Source organism: Rhipicephalus microplus, chromosome 6 (assembly GCF_043290135.1).
Source record: "Rhipicephalus microplus isolate Deutch F79 chromosome 6, USDA_Rmic, whole genome shotgun sequence".
Taxonomy (NCBI): Eukaryota; Metazoa; Arthropoda; class Arachnida; order Ixodida; family Ixodidae; genus Rhipicephalus; species Rhipicephalus microplus.
In genome coordinates, this window is record NC_134705.1 from 200,322,639 (window position 1) to 200,338,000 (window position 15,362).

General features: G+C 44.5%; 1 protein-coding gene across 2 annotated transcripts in view; it reads right to left on the reverse strand.

Annotated features, from left to right (window-relative positions):
* Sptz (zinc finger FYVE-type containing 26 spastizin) overlaps positions 1–4,820 on the reverse strand; it is a 97,177-nt gene extending 92,357 nt beyond the window's left edge. The window contains exon 1 of one of the 2 annotated variants that reach the window (XR_012884412.1): positions 4,089–4,820. Coding sequence is in view for 1 of the 2 variants with exons in the window: in XM_075867566.1 (XP_075723681.1) it covers positions 4,089–4,339 (251 nt within the window). In the remaining variant the exon portion in view is untranslated. The remainder of the gene's footprint in view (positions 1–4,088) is intronic. The other variant, XM_075867566.1, reaches the window with a different exon arrangement.
* Between the last annotated feature and the right edge of the window lie 10,542 nt (positions 4,821–15,362).

Here is a 15,362-nt window from a genome sequence, read left to right on the forward strand (position 1 = left end):
CAAGTGTGAATTCTTCCCTCCTTCATGTAAATAATGCAAGACAAGTTGTATGACATGTAGTGTATCACTGCACTCCTTATGAGCAACAACGCGTGGTCCCTAAAGTACTTTGAAAGTGAACGTGTTCAGTACTACTTCTCTCATTTTTTTTTTATTCTACGTGATGCATGAAAACCACTTTCAAAAAAGATTTAACAAGCAGTACCTGAAGATGCTCTTTTTAAATCTTGGTTATCTTGATGTGAGTGACTGTGCACACATGCTGATATTGTAACCTGTACTCAAAATATACACTAAACCAGTGTCTACTCATTATTTATTCTAACACTGCCCTCCTGCACATAAAGTACCCTTCTGCAACAATTGGTACGTTCATATGGGAGGTACCAGTTGTTCCAGCAGGCCAGTTTATGAGCCGACAACAATGCACGTATACAATGACAGTTATGACCCTGTGATGAAAGTACACTCCTACTCCACCATGACTCCTATCTACCCAAGAAAATCAAGCTTTTTCTAGGAAAGATACACAGATATATCTCCGATGCATCTGTGTATCTTTCCAGGAAAGAGCTTGATTTTCTAGTGTAGATTAGGAGTCACAGTGGGAGAGTGCATTTTCGCCATGTGGTCTTAACTGTCACTGCACACATGCTGTTGGGAATGTATAAGACTTCGGACTCTGTGAAGGTTATTGAAGGGTCTTTATTTTACTATGCCACCCTAAAAAGGGCCCCAGGCCCGTTTGAGGATACTAATGGTATTTCTGGGCAGCTTGTTTCACTGGCTGCCAAAGGTAGACTCCCGGCGCCTTGATGACGCTCTCTCACCTCCGAGGCAATCACATGTCTTAGCTTCGGTTTCTCAGACGCCAGCCACCAGTGTCGAAGATCGAAACATAGCGATGCTCGGTTTGAAAGCAAGAGGTGTGACGACAGGCAAATGCCTCTCACTTCCCGTAACCATTCGAGAGAAAAACTGCGGTCTGTTCACCATCAATTTAATGAACGACATGCCGGTCTTTCACTCGTGGGGTGTGAGGAAACAACATGAAGACATCCAAGGCTGAAACACGGATATATTTCAGAGAGCCCGCGAACCTTATGTCACGCAACAGTATATTGTTTCAGACAAGCAGCTTATGTGATTCAATAACTAAAACAGGCAGCTTATATGATTCAATAAATCATTTGTTAGTCTGCATTTGTCCTGTCTGCCTTTACCATGGTGTCTCATTTCTAGTGCAGTATAAGACTCAGAACGTCTTACAGACTAACCCCATGGCACACACTTCCAGAGTTAATAATGCAGTAATGGGTTGATTAATAAAACAAAGAATAAACTTTGAAGTAATGGGTTGATTATTAAAATAAAAAATGAACTTTGAAGTCTTATTTAATTACTGCATCAAAACTGCATCGTCCGTGCATCAAGCTGACATCACAAATATACATGTTCTTTTGCATTTTCGCAGCTGCAGTTTCGCAAAATCTTTTAAAACTTGCTTGGGTCAGTCCTTGTCGTTTTATGAACATACAATACTGTGGCTGAAGCCCATCCAAAGGGTGCTTGCTCTCTAAGCCAGTGTAGATGTAATGAAAGTCTATGACGCCACTTAAAGCTAGTGCATAAATTTCATGATAGTGCTGTCACCCATATTTTGTTTATGCAGCCTTTATTGGTTATTAAACCTGGTGTCATGATAAGAAATGGGCCCTGAAGCCCATAAGTTACCTTTTGGGCAGTGAAGATCCTTTCATTAACAGGTAAAATTTGTTTTCTTCTTTTTCACAATTTCTCCTAATGACTTAATTTTGAAAAAAAAAAAAAAACATCCCGCTTGCATGGCACCTGTATAGTAGTTACAGTGACAGCAGGCAAAGTGGCCTTTATAGAGCCCTTATGAAATTTTACTTGAACAACTACTACAAGTAAATCTGCGAGGCACCCGCGGAGAAGCAAGGCATTGACTAAACAGCTGTAAGACAATATGTGCACATTTTTGATGCTGTGGCTGAAGAATTATAGTAGCACCATGTGTAAAGAGTCTGAAGTTTTTAACCGCCTACTGGTAAGGCAATTCACATCATGCAATGCCGGTTGTCATTTCACTGTTCTACAATGCTATATTACATATTTTAATGCAATTCCTTGCCCCTACATGGTGCCTGCATGAAACATCACTGTGGCAAAGTTCCACGCACCCACGTGGCTCTGTTATAGAATTTTAATTGATCCTATATATATATATATATATATATATATATATATATATATATATATATATATATATATATATATATATATATGAGATATAACAGACAGTAATGCCAAGGAATGTACAGGGGAAGTTATTAAAACCAATGGAATGTAAATATGAAGAAAGAAAAGTGGATGAAAAAAATCCACTTTTCCACTTTTCTTTCTTCATATTTACATTCCATTGGTTTTAATAACTTCCCCTGTACATTCCTTGGCATTACTGTCTGTTATATCTCATTAATATTGTGTTAGAACACGGAAAAACGAGCCCTTAGGTATACACTTCTTTCCCTTATATATATATATATATATATATATATATATATATATATATATATATATATATATATATATATATATATATATATATATATATATATATTTTTTTTTTACACTGCATCTGATCGCAGTTACAGACGCTGGCAACAGCAGCAGACAACGACGCCACCAAAATCTGCTGTTGTGATCCCACAACAGTGTTCACTCCATAATATTTCATGCTAAAAAAATAAATACAATATGTAGTGATAGTTAGGGCTCATCTCAAATTTATTTCGGACAGGCATTTAGCAACAGCGGTGTGCAGCTGCAGTGAATCCCCACTGTGTTTCAGTGTAAACTTCGTGCATGTATGCGTACTGTATCGAGTTTGCATCCCGTTTATAGCAGCGATATTTAGCAATGTATTGTACTCAAGCTCACCTTGATAACGGCAATTTTTAGTCATGTGGTATTGCTTTATAACCATCATAAACACTTGCACAAAAAAAGGAAAGGAAAAGTCCGGTTATTGTGCAAATTTTGAGCAATCCTTAAGGAGTAATGTAGACAGGGACCCAAGATTCACTAGGCAATCACAGCGCCTGTGAATGGTGTAACGAGATGGCAGTACAGCTGCTTACACGCTCCTGACCAAGTCGTCAAGATGGGCTTCAGAAGTAGCAACTAGCTTTACCTGCTAGTTTTACCTGTGTAAGAGAGCATTTATAACTTTAAATGTGTGATAATAGTAACAACATACTAAGTGTAATGCAAATAGTTTTTTTTTTTTTCACAGCCACTTCATACTGTGCAACAGAGTAAAAAAGAGAGAGAGAGAGAGACACAGGCAGGTAAGCAGGTGGTAAGTAATACTTGCGTAAGTGGTACATATGACTGCAACAGACGTAATTAACCAATTAATAATTGAACAGGCAAGGGCATTACAACTCTAAAAGCTTGATTGATATGTGGGGTTTAACGTCCCAAAACCACCATATGATTATGAGAGACGCCGTAGTGGAGGGCTCCGGAAATTTAGACCACCTGGGGTTCTTTAACGTGCACCCAAATCTGAGCACACGGACCTACAACATTTCCGCCTCCATCGGAAATGCAGCCGCCGCAGCCGGGATTCGAACCCGCGCCCTGCGGGTCAGCAGCCGAGTACCTTAGCCACTAGACCACCGCGGCGGGGCAAAACTCTAAAAGCCTTAGCAGTTTTGTGTTAACAGCATATACAACACCTAGCAAAGTTCTAGCGCGAAGCGACCTGCTACAACCGCTAAACGTGCATCGTTATCTGGCACCTCTATCAAATGGTGTTACGATAAGAACACGGAGGGACATTTGTCGCAAGGTAAAGGATAAGTGGCACGTGTAAGCCACTGAGCCGCAAAGTTTACGACATGATCACTCTAGCAGAAATCGTTCGGCACTAAGAAGCCATCAAGGACATTGTCTCTCGAACTACAGAACACCTACCCATCACGGACTCGCAAACAAAAACAATAACAGCACCGTCACAGGAGCATCGAAGGAGGGGGGCGTATTCAACCGGTGTATACCTGAAGGTTGCGGGCAGCGCCGACACTCCGCGAATGTACTCCTTGACGAACCACTTTTGCTCGGGAGAGGTGAACGGTGCTCGCAGAGCGGTGAGCGCACAGGCTCGAGCACATTCCCACTGGCCGAGGTACACGTGACTCGTGAACTCTGTCAACAAATTGTCGGCGGAGCCGAGCGTCTCTTCGCTGTAACCGTAATCGTCGGCGCACCTGGCCAGCCGAGACGACTCCGCTGCACTCTCGTCTACCATCGCTTTTAGTATATCACTCTTCGAGCACAGTCATCGTTTCGAAATGCAGCGCTGGCAAGCACTGCGACTTTGACAACGCCACGACGGATCACGAAACTGGCACACACGCACGGAAGCACAGCTGATCAACGCGCAGCCGCCATTTTTGTTGTCGTAGCACGACCCTAGGGTTAAAATGTAATATTAACTCTATAGAGCGCGACAGCATGTGCTTAGAATGTAATAAAATATTTTTTCTCAACAAAAATAATTTGACAACATAAAAATTCTTAGTAGAAACATTGATAGTCACAGCTTCATTACTCGACGTTGCTTAAACTCCATAACACAAAAGACGTCAGAATAATGTTGGCCTTTCTTAGCCGTCAAAGCAGTGATGGCGGCAAAATTAAACGAAGCACGGTGTTCGCACTCGTGACAGTTGCATTCTACTAACACGGAGTCAAGACAACACAAACACCGACTGACAAATGAAGCGGCTCAGTGTCGACAAGGAAGGCCAGCCCGTAACTACTGATTCACCTGGATCTGCGCATTCCCAAGTAAGACGCGATACCTAAGAAAATACGGCGTGCTTGGGGGTCTACGTTACAGATAACCGCGTAGGCACTTCCTTTTATCTTTTTGCAAGTTATTCGACGGCTGATTTGATTGATGATTGATTGATAGGTGGGGTTTAACGTCCCAAAACCACCATATGGTGATGCCGTACTGGACGGCTCCGGAAATTTCGACCACCTGGGGTTCTTTAACGCGCACCCAAATCTGAGCACACGGGCCTACAACATTTTCGCCTCCATTGAAAATGCAGCCGCCGCAGCCGGGATTTGATCCTGTTACCTGCGGTTCTGCAGCCGAGTACCTTAGCCACTAGACCTTCGCGGCGAGGCTTATTCAACGGCTGGCTAACTGAAGCAAGGCTTGAGAGTGGGCTAGTCGGTAATCCATCTCTAACAACCAACGCAGTGTCGACAACGGATAAGGAGGAAAACAGCACTTGCCTTTGTTCCCTTCCTTGTTTGTTCCGCTCAGCGCTCGTTGATGAACTAGGTTATTTCACTCGATCGCCATCAATACGATCAATGTGCTAGACACCAACTATTGCACGCGTTTCTTTATTACTATGCCTCCGTAAAACTGCTTATTCAGCGAATTTCGGAACGAATTTACAGATCTCGACAACGTGAAGATAAATTAGACGGCGAGCCTCTGGTTAATGTCCTCGTACGTTCCATTCTCTGTGTTAACTGTTTGTTCACCGTGTTGACGAATGGCTAGCTAACGCAGCGGCAGTCTGTCCTACGTAGAAGCGGTCGCAGCTACAAGGAGCATTATACACCACACCCCTACAGAGAACAGTAAGCTTGTTGGTGTGTTTTACGAAAAAAATGTCAATTCGATTCCGTTTTTCTATTATTCGCTTCAGGGTTGCGCAAAAATACTCGGAAAAGTATTCCGGAATGCAGATATCAAAATACGCAGGCTGGAAGCCTAAAATACAGGTATAGAAATACTGTAGGTGTTTGTTGCTTACTTCGTCCTCATCCCTGCATGATCATGATGATGATGATGATGATGATCCTTGGCACTCTGGCGCACACCCACAAAGGGGGATCGGCAAAGAACCGGGCGGCAGGATCTTAACTAAAAGGCTAATGGTTTTTCAAAGAAAACGTAATTTTGGGCTGAAAAAAATATATATATATAGAAAGAAAAGCCGAAAATCGAAAAAGGAGTATATCTGAGCAGGGAGCGATGCAGGCCATCAGATGCGATTTGAGACAGAGGTAATGGTGGGTCTAAAATGATATATATATATATATATATATATATATATATATATATATATATATATATATATATATATATATATATATATATATATATATATATATATATTAATGAGATATAACAGACAGTAATGCCAAGGAATGTACAGGGGAAGTTATTAGAACCAATGGAATGTAAATAAGAAGAAAGAAAAGTGGATGAAAAAATTACCAACTGTTCACAGTTGACGACTGTTCACAGTTGACTCTGACGAAGGCCGTGCCACGGCCGAAACGTTAGTAAATACTATCCTTTTCTTATGTGCTATCTGCAAGTTATTTCAATATAGAAAATACCCGGACCTGTCGTGCCTTCCCTTCAAGTTCTATATATATATATATATATATATATATATATATATATATATATATATATATATATATATATATATATATATATATATATATATATATATATATATATATATATATATATATATATATATATATATATATATATATATATATATATATAGGCAGATTAACATGGCAATCGCTTTGTTTCAATTATGTATTCAAATACCGCAGAGCAGACGTCCCTGTGGCTATAACCGAATTTAATGCTGCCAAACGACAAAATTACTGCCACATTTAATTCTAATCCCAATTTTTCAAGTGGAGCTACCAGATATCTTTTCCGCTGATGAGAATACCGGCGACAGAACAAAAAGAAGTGATCTATCGTTTCCATTTCTTCGCAAGTCTGACATAAAGGTGACGCCTTCAGACTAACTTTATGCAAATAATAATTCAGTTGAGGAATTCTGCAACGCAATCTTGTAAAAGTAACTTCCAAGTGCCGTGTTGCACACCACTGTCTATTCCAGCGGCATCTTAGATGTGCGAAATCTCGATATTTATCCAATGAGTAGCAGTCGTATTCACGCAAACAGAGGTTTCTAAACCTTATTGCTGTCGCGTAAGCCGTATCAGGCAAAATCGGGATAATGGGACCGCTAAGAGATACTGTCGCTAGTGCATCCGCCATCTCATTGAGATATATACCACGATGACCTGGTACCCATAAGAGCTGCAGTTTTTTCAAGTTTGTCGGTATGAGTTGTCGAAACATGTGCATAAGTGTTAAGTTGGCTCCTGAAGACAGAGCAGCACATACTGAAAAAGAATCTGTAATTACGACTGCTTCCGATTCGCCCAAAGGAAGTTTCCGTAGTGCCAGTACAATAGCAAATAATTCTGCCATGAATATTGGTGTGTAATCTGGGAGTCTAACCGAAAAGGACCAGTCAAGGGAACGTGAGAAGATACCTGCCCCAGCCTTTTCATTTGATACGGATGCATCAGTCGCAATTATGTTGTTCAAATTCACATGCGCCAAGTAATCCTGCAGCCGATCATTTAAATATTGAAATGGCATTTGCTTTGCGTTAGAGGGATAAATATTCTCAAATTCTATCTTAAGATCTAAGTTAACGTCTCTTGTTGTGAAAATATGTTTGATTTTGACGTTCAGTGGTTCTAGCAGCGCTTGAACGAACAAGATCTGTGGGCAGTGGAATCGTGACCACCAAGTTTCAAAAAATAAACTTGGTTCTTTAATAAAAGTATAAAATGATGCTCTCTGGGGCACAGTGTATAGTTTTAAAAATGTTTGGATAGTAAGCATTTTGAATCTATTCAACAATGACGGTAGACGCGCTTCCATGTATAGCACATTGTTAGCAACAAACTTGGGCAGTCCAAGGCACAGTCGTAAAGCCTCCCTTTCTAATAGTATTAGCGGTCTCATTTTATATGTGGCACTGCCCGAAAATAAGACACAGCCGAATTCCATGATATGACGAATGTACATTTTATAGACCATTACCAATGTATTTCTTCGCAACCCCCTTTTTATGTTGCTGAGCTTGCGTAACCACCCCATGGCTCGTGTTGCTTTGGACGCAATGTGATCGATGTGGCTTTTCCAATTTAACGAGCTGTTATATATGATGCCTAAGTATTTAAGTGAATCCACCTGGGGAATCTGCTCTGTGCCATACATCAAGGAGATGTTGACAGGATCCCTGAACGAGAACGCTAGAAGCGCGCTTTTGTTTGCATTTAGAGACATTCCAATTTTTTGAAGCCATTCCTATATCATGTTTAGGTAATTCTGTAATGTCTGATAAAGTAATTGCAGATCACTGTTTGTCGCAAAGAAAGCAATGTCATCTGCATAAACATATAAATGAATATCGCTATGTGTTGGAATCGAACTGAGGAAGATGTTAAACAACACCGGTGAGAGCACTGCACCTTGTGGTACGCCACGGTATTGTCGATATCTGTTAGAAAAACAACCCCTTTGAAAGCAATAAAACTCTCTCTCCCTTAAAAACTCTGCTACCCATGATGTCATGTATTTTGGTAAGTGTGACCTTTCCATCTGCTCTATTAGTATTTTATGCTCCACTTTGTCATACGCCTTGGCCAAATCCAGAGTAACTAATGCACAATACTCTCTTCTACGCCTAGCCAACTGTATACGACTCTCCAAATCCGCGTGCGCACACCATATGGAGCATCCCGATTTAAAGCCAATTTGACTGGGGTTCAATATTGATTTCTCCTCAATGTATTTTATTACACGTGCATTCAAAACTCTTTCAGTTAGTTTAACCAAATTAGATGTAAGAGAAATTGGCCTCACATTGTCAAGTGTATACCCAAGCCCCTGTTTTTTAAGTATCGGAATTATTTTGGAAAGTTTCCAATCCGCCGGTATCCAAGAATTTTTCAAAGAGTAATTAACCATATTACAGAGTTCATGTGGGGAAATGTCATATAGTGCTTTTATCATTGCTGAAGTTATTCCATCTGGTCCAGGTGCTGTAGGAGGTAAGTGCCTCACTACACCCGCTAGTTCCGCTAATGTCACCTCGTTGAACTCCTCCCCTGCAATTGGCTTTACTATGTGTCTTGGCATTGTTGATCTGAATCTTTCTTCTAATCCTTTAGCAACATTTTGTAAGATTTCAGTGAGTTCGCTAGGCGATAGAATTGAAGAATCAATATTGTCTGATGGTGGTATCATTTTTCTGGAACGCAAAAATCTAAAAAGCGCCTTTCTGTTGTGTGGTTTTGAAAGATAGCTAAATTTGTTAGTGTCATAGTCATCTTTTGCTTTGCGTACTGTGCGTTTAAAATCTGCTGCCACGTATTTATAGTCACACCAGTTTTTTGGGCATTGGTTGTGGATAAGTTGCTTCCACGCCGCTTTTCGTTTTCTATACCCCCTCGTACAATCAGCGTTCCACCATGGGCTAAACGACCCGCCTGTGCCTGAAGTTATTGAAAAAGTTGACTTTTTTATTGCTCTTCTCAGTATCGCACACAGTCTCATAGCCCGAATGTCTTCCTGCATGTCCTTGCGAAGAACCAAAGTAGAATTTAAGTCTTTTTGTAAACGCTCATAATTTACAAACGAGCCAATTTTACCAGTTAAAAATATCCCGGGAAAGTTAATATCAAAGCTAATAGGAAGGTGGTCACTGTTTGTTGCGCAATCTAATGTTTTCCACGACGAAATGTTTAGTGAGGAGCTGCAAAAGGTCAGATCTATCGCCGACTTTGATTGTCTCCTAATAAACGTAACAGTGGGGAAATTTACACAAGATAAGTTATTATCAACAGTCCATTCCCACAAGCGCCTTCCATTTATATCAGTCTTGAAACCCCAAGACACGTGGTGTGAATTAAAGTCACCAGTTAATATTACATCCTTCCTGCAGGAAGCTAACATTGCATCTAAGCATCTTGTGTCCTGTACTCCTACCGGAAAGTATGCGTTAACAAAAGAAAAAGGGGAACAGCCTGGCAGAGTGATGTCTAATACCATAATTTCATAGTTAGAATCCATGCACAGGTAGTTAATCTTCGCTCTATGACTAAATTTAGTTGATATAAAAATGGCAAGTCCACCACCTCTGCTAGGTCTGTCTAAACGAAATAAGCGATAATTTTTAGGTAAAATTTTTGTCCATTTGCAAGCCAAGTTTCTTGTAAAGTAATAATATCTGGGGAAATTTGCGAAGAAATACACGATAAATCTGTGGTAGCCGACCCTATTGATCGACAATTCCACTGTAATACTTTTAAGGAGCCTATTTTGACTCTATAAACCCGCCACAGAGACTGCTTGATCCAAAAGATCTTTCTTCAAAAAGTCTTTTTTGGAGAGGTTCTCCAAAACGTCTTTCTTTGACAGGAACTTTTTAGATTTTGATTTCTGTGAAGACTTTTTCGATAGGGGAGATCTGGCGCGCTTCAAGAAAATATGAGATTCCGCATCCATATCTGTGAATTCATCAGTGTCATCTGATACGGTTTCTGTATCTGCCGCAGTATCTTATTAGAGGGTCCTGCTTTAGGAGATGCGCATCGTGTAGGAGCTATCGGACTTTCCGTCCCGGCACAATTTGAAACCTCCAAATCCTGTGAAGTCTGCTTTTTCATAGACACTGAAGCAATGATTTGGGTCAACTGAGATGTTAACAATTCAGCCACGACTCCAATAATACTGTTACGGGAAGGAGACTGACTCAGAGGGGTAGTCAGCGATCACCGATGTATTTACAGACGGTTAGGCGAGCAGCACCAGCCACACAGATTAGCTCGTGCCAGTCTATCTGCTTCGTCTTCTTCAGCTCCATGCACTGGCACGTAGCATGACCCCCGGCGGCGGAGGCACCGTCCCGGTGCTTTAAAGGTCGTTATCTGACGCATTATTGTAGGGCTTGATCCGCGAGACGTGTACGATATCACTGGGCCGCATAGTAGATGATGATGGACAGATGGGGCTGATCTCGTAGGTGACAGGTGTTACTTGACGCAATATACGGTAGGGTCCCGTGTAATGAGACAGAAGTTTTTCGGATAGGCCCAGCCGACGATGAGGGGACCAGAGTAAAACGAGGGTACCGGGAGCGAAATGTACATCTCTATGTTCCGCATCATACCGACGGCATTGGTTGGTTTGCGACGCCATCAGCCGAGCGCGAGCGAGCTGACGGGCATGATCGGCTCGCGCAATCGCGTCGTGGGCATACTCGCTGGTGGACGAGGTGTGAGCTGAGATGACTGTGTCCAGTGGTAAAGTCGGCTCTCTTCCGTACAATAAGTAGAACGGCGAAAAACCCGCTGTGTCGTGGCGGGATGAATTGTACGCGAAAGTTGCGTAGGGTAAGGCAAGGTCCCAGTCTCGGTGGTCGGGCGACACGTACATAGCGAGCATACTTGTTAAAGTGCGGTTAAATCGTTCCGTGAGGCCGTTTGTTTGAGGGTGGTAAGCGGTTGTCAGTGTGTGCTGCGTGGAGCAAGAACGCAGAATGTCGGCGATGACTTGGGATAGAAATGTACGGCCACGGTCTGTGAGAAGCTGTCTCGGGGCACCGTGAATCAATATAACGTCCCGTAACAAGAAGTCAGCGACGTCGGTTGCACAGCTGGTCGGTAGAGCTCGCGTAATAGCGTAGCGTGTAGCGTAGTCTGTCATAACGGCTATCCATTTGTTTCCCAATGTTGATGTGGGAAAAGGACCAAGCAGGTCTAACCCAACACGGTAAAATGGTTCCGCGGGTATGTCAATTGGTTGAAGATGGCCAGCGGGTAGCAGCGACGGTGTCTTACGACGTTGGCATTGGTCACATGTGGCGACGTATCGGCGTACCGAACGAGCAAGGCCTGGCCAGAAAAAACGGCGCCGGACGCGCTCGTACGTGCGGGATGCGCCGAGGTGCCCAGCCGTGGGAGCGCCGTGAAGTTCGGTGAGAACACAGCGGCGCAAATGCTTAGGCACAACAATGAGAAGGTCGGGCCCGTCTGGTCGGAAATTGCGACGGTATAGCACACCCTTTTGAATTACAAAGTAGCGGACGGAAGCATCATTTGTGGAGGATTCTATACGGCTGATGATGTCAAGCAGCTCTGGATCACGCTTCTGTTCTTCCCCAATATTAAGGAAGTCGGACACTGACAAGATAGAGTTCTCCGTGGGCTCGTCAGTGTCCTCGGGATCGTCGACAGGGTACCGGGAGAGGCAATCGGCATCACGGTGTAGGTGGCCAGATTTGTAGACCACCGAATAGGAAAACTCTTGCAGGCGCAAAGCCCAGCGACCAAGGCGGCCTGATGGATCTTTCAGAGAGTTTAGCCAGCAGAGTGCGTGGTGGTCGGTAACTACTGAAAATGGGCGTCCGTATAGGTCGAAATTTCGCCACCGCCCATACAAGAGCCAAGCACTCACGCTCTGTTATCGAATAGTTACGTTCAGGGGCGGATAGGAGACGGCTGGCATATGCAATAACGCAATCATGGCCATGTTGTTTCTGAGCCAGCACTGCACCAATGCCATGCCCACTTGCATCTGTACGGATTTCCGTAGGGGCAGCAGGGTTGAAGTGTGCCAGAATCGGAGGGCCAGTGAGAAGAGCGACAAGAGTCGAGAACGCAGAAGCCTCTTCGGAGCCCCATGAAAACGGGACTTCTTTCTTGAGGAGCTGCGTAAGCGGCCTCGCTATGTGCGCAAAATTTTTCACGAAGCGTCGGAAGTAGGAGCATAATCCGATAAAGCTGCGTACATCCTTCGCAGATCGTGGTACAGGAAAGTTTTTGACGGCGCTGATTTTTGCCGGGTCTGGTTGTACACCGTTGGCGTCTACTAAATGGCCAAGCACTGTGATTTGATGGCGCCCAAAGTGACATTTGGACGAGTTGAGCTGCAGGCCAGCGCGACGGAAGATTCCCAGGATGGCTGAGAGGCGCTCTATGTGAGTTTCAAATGTTGGTGAAAAGACAATGACGTCGTCCAAGTAGCACAAACAGGTGGACCATTTGAATCCTCTGAGCAGGGAGTCCATCATTCGTTCGAAGGTGGCTGGAGCGTTACAAAGGCCGAAGGGCATGACCTTGAACTGATATAGGCCATCGGGGGTGATGAATGCCGTTTTTTCACGGTCCATTTCATCTACCTCTATCTGCCAGTAGCCGGAACGAAGGTCTATGGAGGAAAAATAGTGGGACCCATAGAGGCAATCAAGCGCATCATCTATTCGTGGCAGAGGGTACACGTCTTTTTGGTGATTTTGTTTAGGTGTCGATAATCCACACAGAAACGCCATGCACCGTCTTTCTTGCGGACTAGCACTACAGGAGAAGCCCAAGGACTGCAGGATGGCTCAATGATGTCCTTGGCGAGCATTTTGTCGACCTCACTTTGGATGATGTGACGCTCGGCTGCTGACACCCGATATGGACGCCTATGAATAGGATGCTCATTACCAGTGTTTATGCGGTGGCTCATACCGGTAGCTTTCCCCAACGGACGGCCGCTGATGTCAAAAACGTCGATGTAGGACAGCAGAACCCGGTGGAGCTCATCAGTCTGCTGCGGCGTTAAGTTGGGAGCGATCATCGAAGTAATAGCGCTGTCGGAGCAAGTGACAGACTGATGTTGAGCGTGGGGGTCAGAAGGGGCGGCCATCTCGAAAACATCTACCGCATTGTCTTCTAAGGTGCAGAGCAACGCCAAAGAGATCCCTTGTGGCAAAACTTGAGGTGTCAAGCTAAAGTTGACAACTGGGAGGCATGTAGAATTTGCTGCGACGGACAGAATGGTGTGCGGTAATGTAATGCCACGGCTTATGAGAACATCGGTGATAGGGGTCAGAACATAGCCACCGTCGGGAACTGGTGGCATTGAGACGAGCTCTATGTATATCAGTGTCTGTGGAGGGAGGCGCGCGTGTCCCGTTGTGCAGAGGCGACTCGGCCGTTGTGTAAGAGGTTCTGTTGCGGGAAAGTGTAGACGGAGCGTACTGGTCGAACAGTCTATGAGGGCAGAATGCGCGGACAGGAAGTCGAGGCCTAAGATTACGTCGTGGGGGCATTTGTCAAGGACAGTGAAGAGAACAACTGTGTGTCGATCCGCAATGCTCACACGAGCGGAGCACATTCCAACGATAGATGCTATTCCACCATCCGCAACACGGACGAACTGAGTGGTCGCAGGTGTGAGAACCTTCTTGAGCTTGCGGCGAAAATCACTCGTCATCACGGAAAGTTGGGCGCCGGTGTCGACAAGAGCAGGGACATGTACGCCGTCTACTTGCACGTCTATGAGGTTCCGTTTTGTCGGTATCGTCAAAAGAGGATTTTCGGTCAGTCCAGGCGATGCAGCGCCACCTCCGGGGGCTGCAACGCTTAGTTTTCCGTAGGAGAACCTCGTGGGAAGGCGGGGGAAGATGGTCGGCGGGGCTGTGGAGAACGCGACTGGCGACGTTGGGGGGATGGAGAGCGGGAGTAGCGGTGTTCAGAAGCAGGTTCCTGGGCAAAATGGTCGCGGCTGGTCTCATGGCGATAGGCAGGACGGGCATAGAAGGGACGAGAGGACGGTTGTGCAGGAGGACCCCAGCGACTTCTGCAATGACGAGAAATGTGCCCGATTCTGTGACACGAGAAGCATATCGGCTTGTCATCTTGTGTTCGCCATGCGGACGGATTACGGAACGTTGAGGGAGAGCCGGTCGGGAAGGGACGTGCAGGCCTGTATCGGGGCTGGTAGTCGGTGCGGGTAGGCGGTGAGATAGAGTGAATTCCCAAGCTGGCGATTTCCTGCCGGACGACTGCTTGAATGAGAGGCAACGTAATTGGCGGAGAGGGGTCAGGGGACGTTGGTCCCACCTTAGCTGGAGCAGCTGCTTCAAGCTCCCGCCTGACGATTCGCGTCAATTTGTCACAGGTGTCTGGTGGATGATATGTGTCGATACACGAGGACGTCGCAGTGGTGTTCGGGAGGCGCTGGAACTGATGGGAGATGCGTCTGCTTTTAGCTTGTTGGAACCGGCGGCATTCTTGAATGATCGCATCAACAGAAGACACATTGTTGAATACCAACAAGTTGAACGCATCGTCGGCGATACCCTTTAGGATATGGGCAACTTTTTCAGGTTCAGACATATTTTCGTCAGCTTGGCGGCATAGTGAAAGGACAGCCTGAATATAACCGATATAGGGCTCCGTGGAAGATTGTGCGCGAGTCGACAACTCATTTTTCGCAGCTTCTTGACGACCAGAGATGTTGCCAAAAAGCTCACGGATCTTTGCCTTGAAGCTGTCCCAGCTTGTTATGTCATGCTCGTGGTTATCAAACCAAACACGAGGGGTTCCGTCGATATAAAAGATGACGTTTGCGA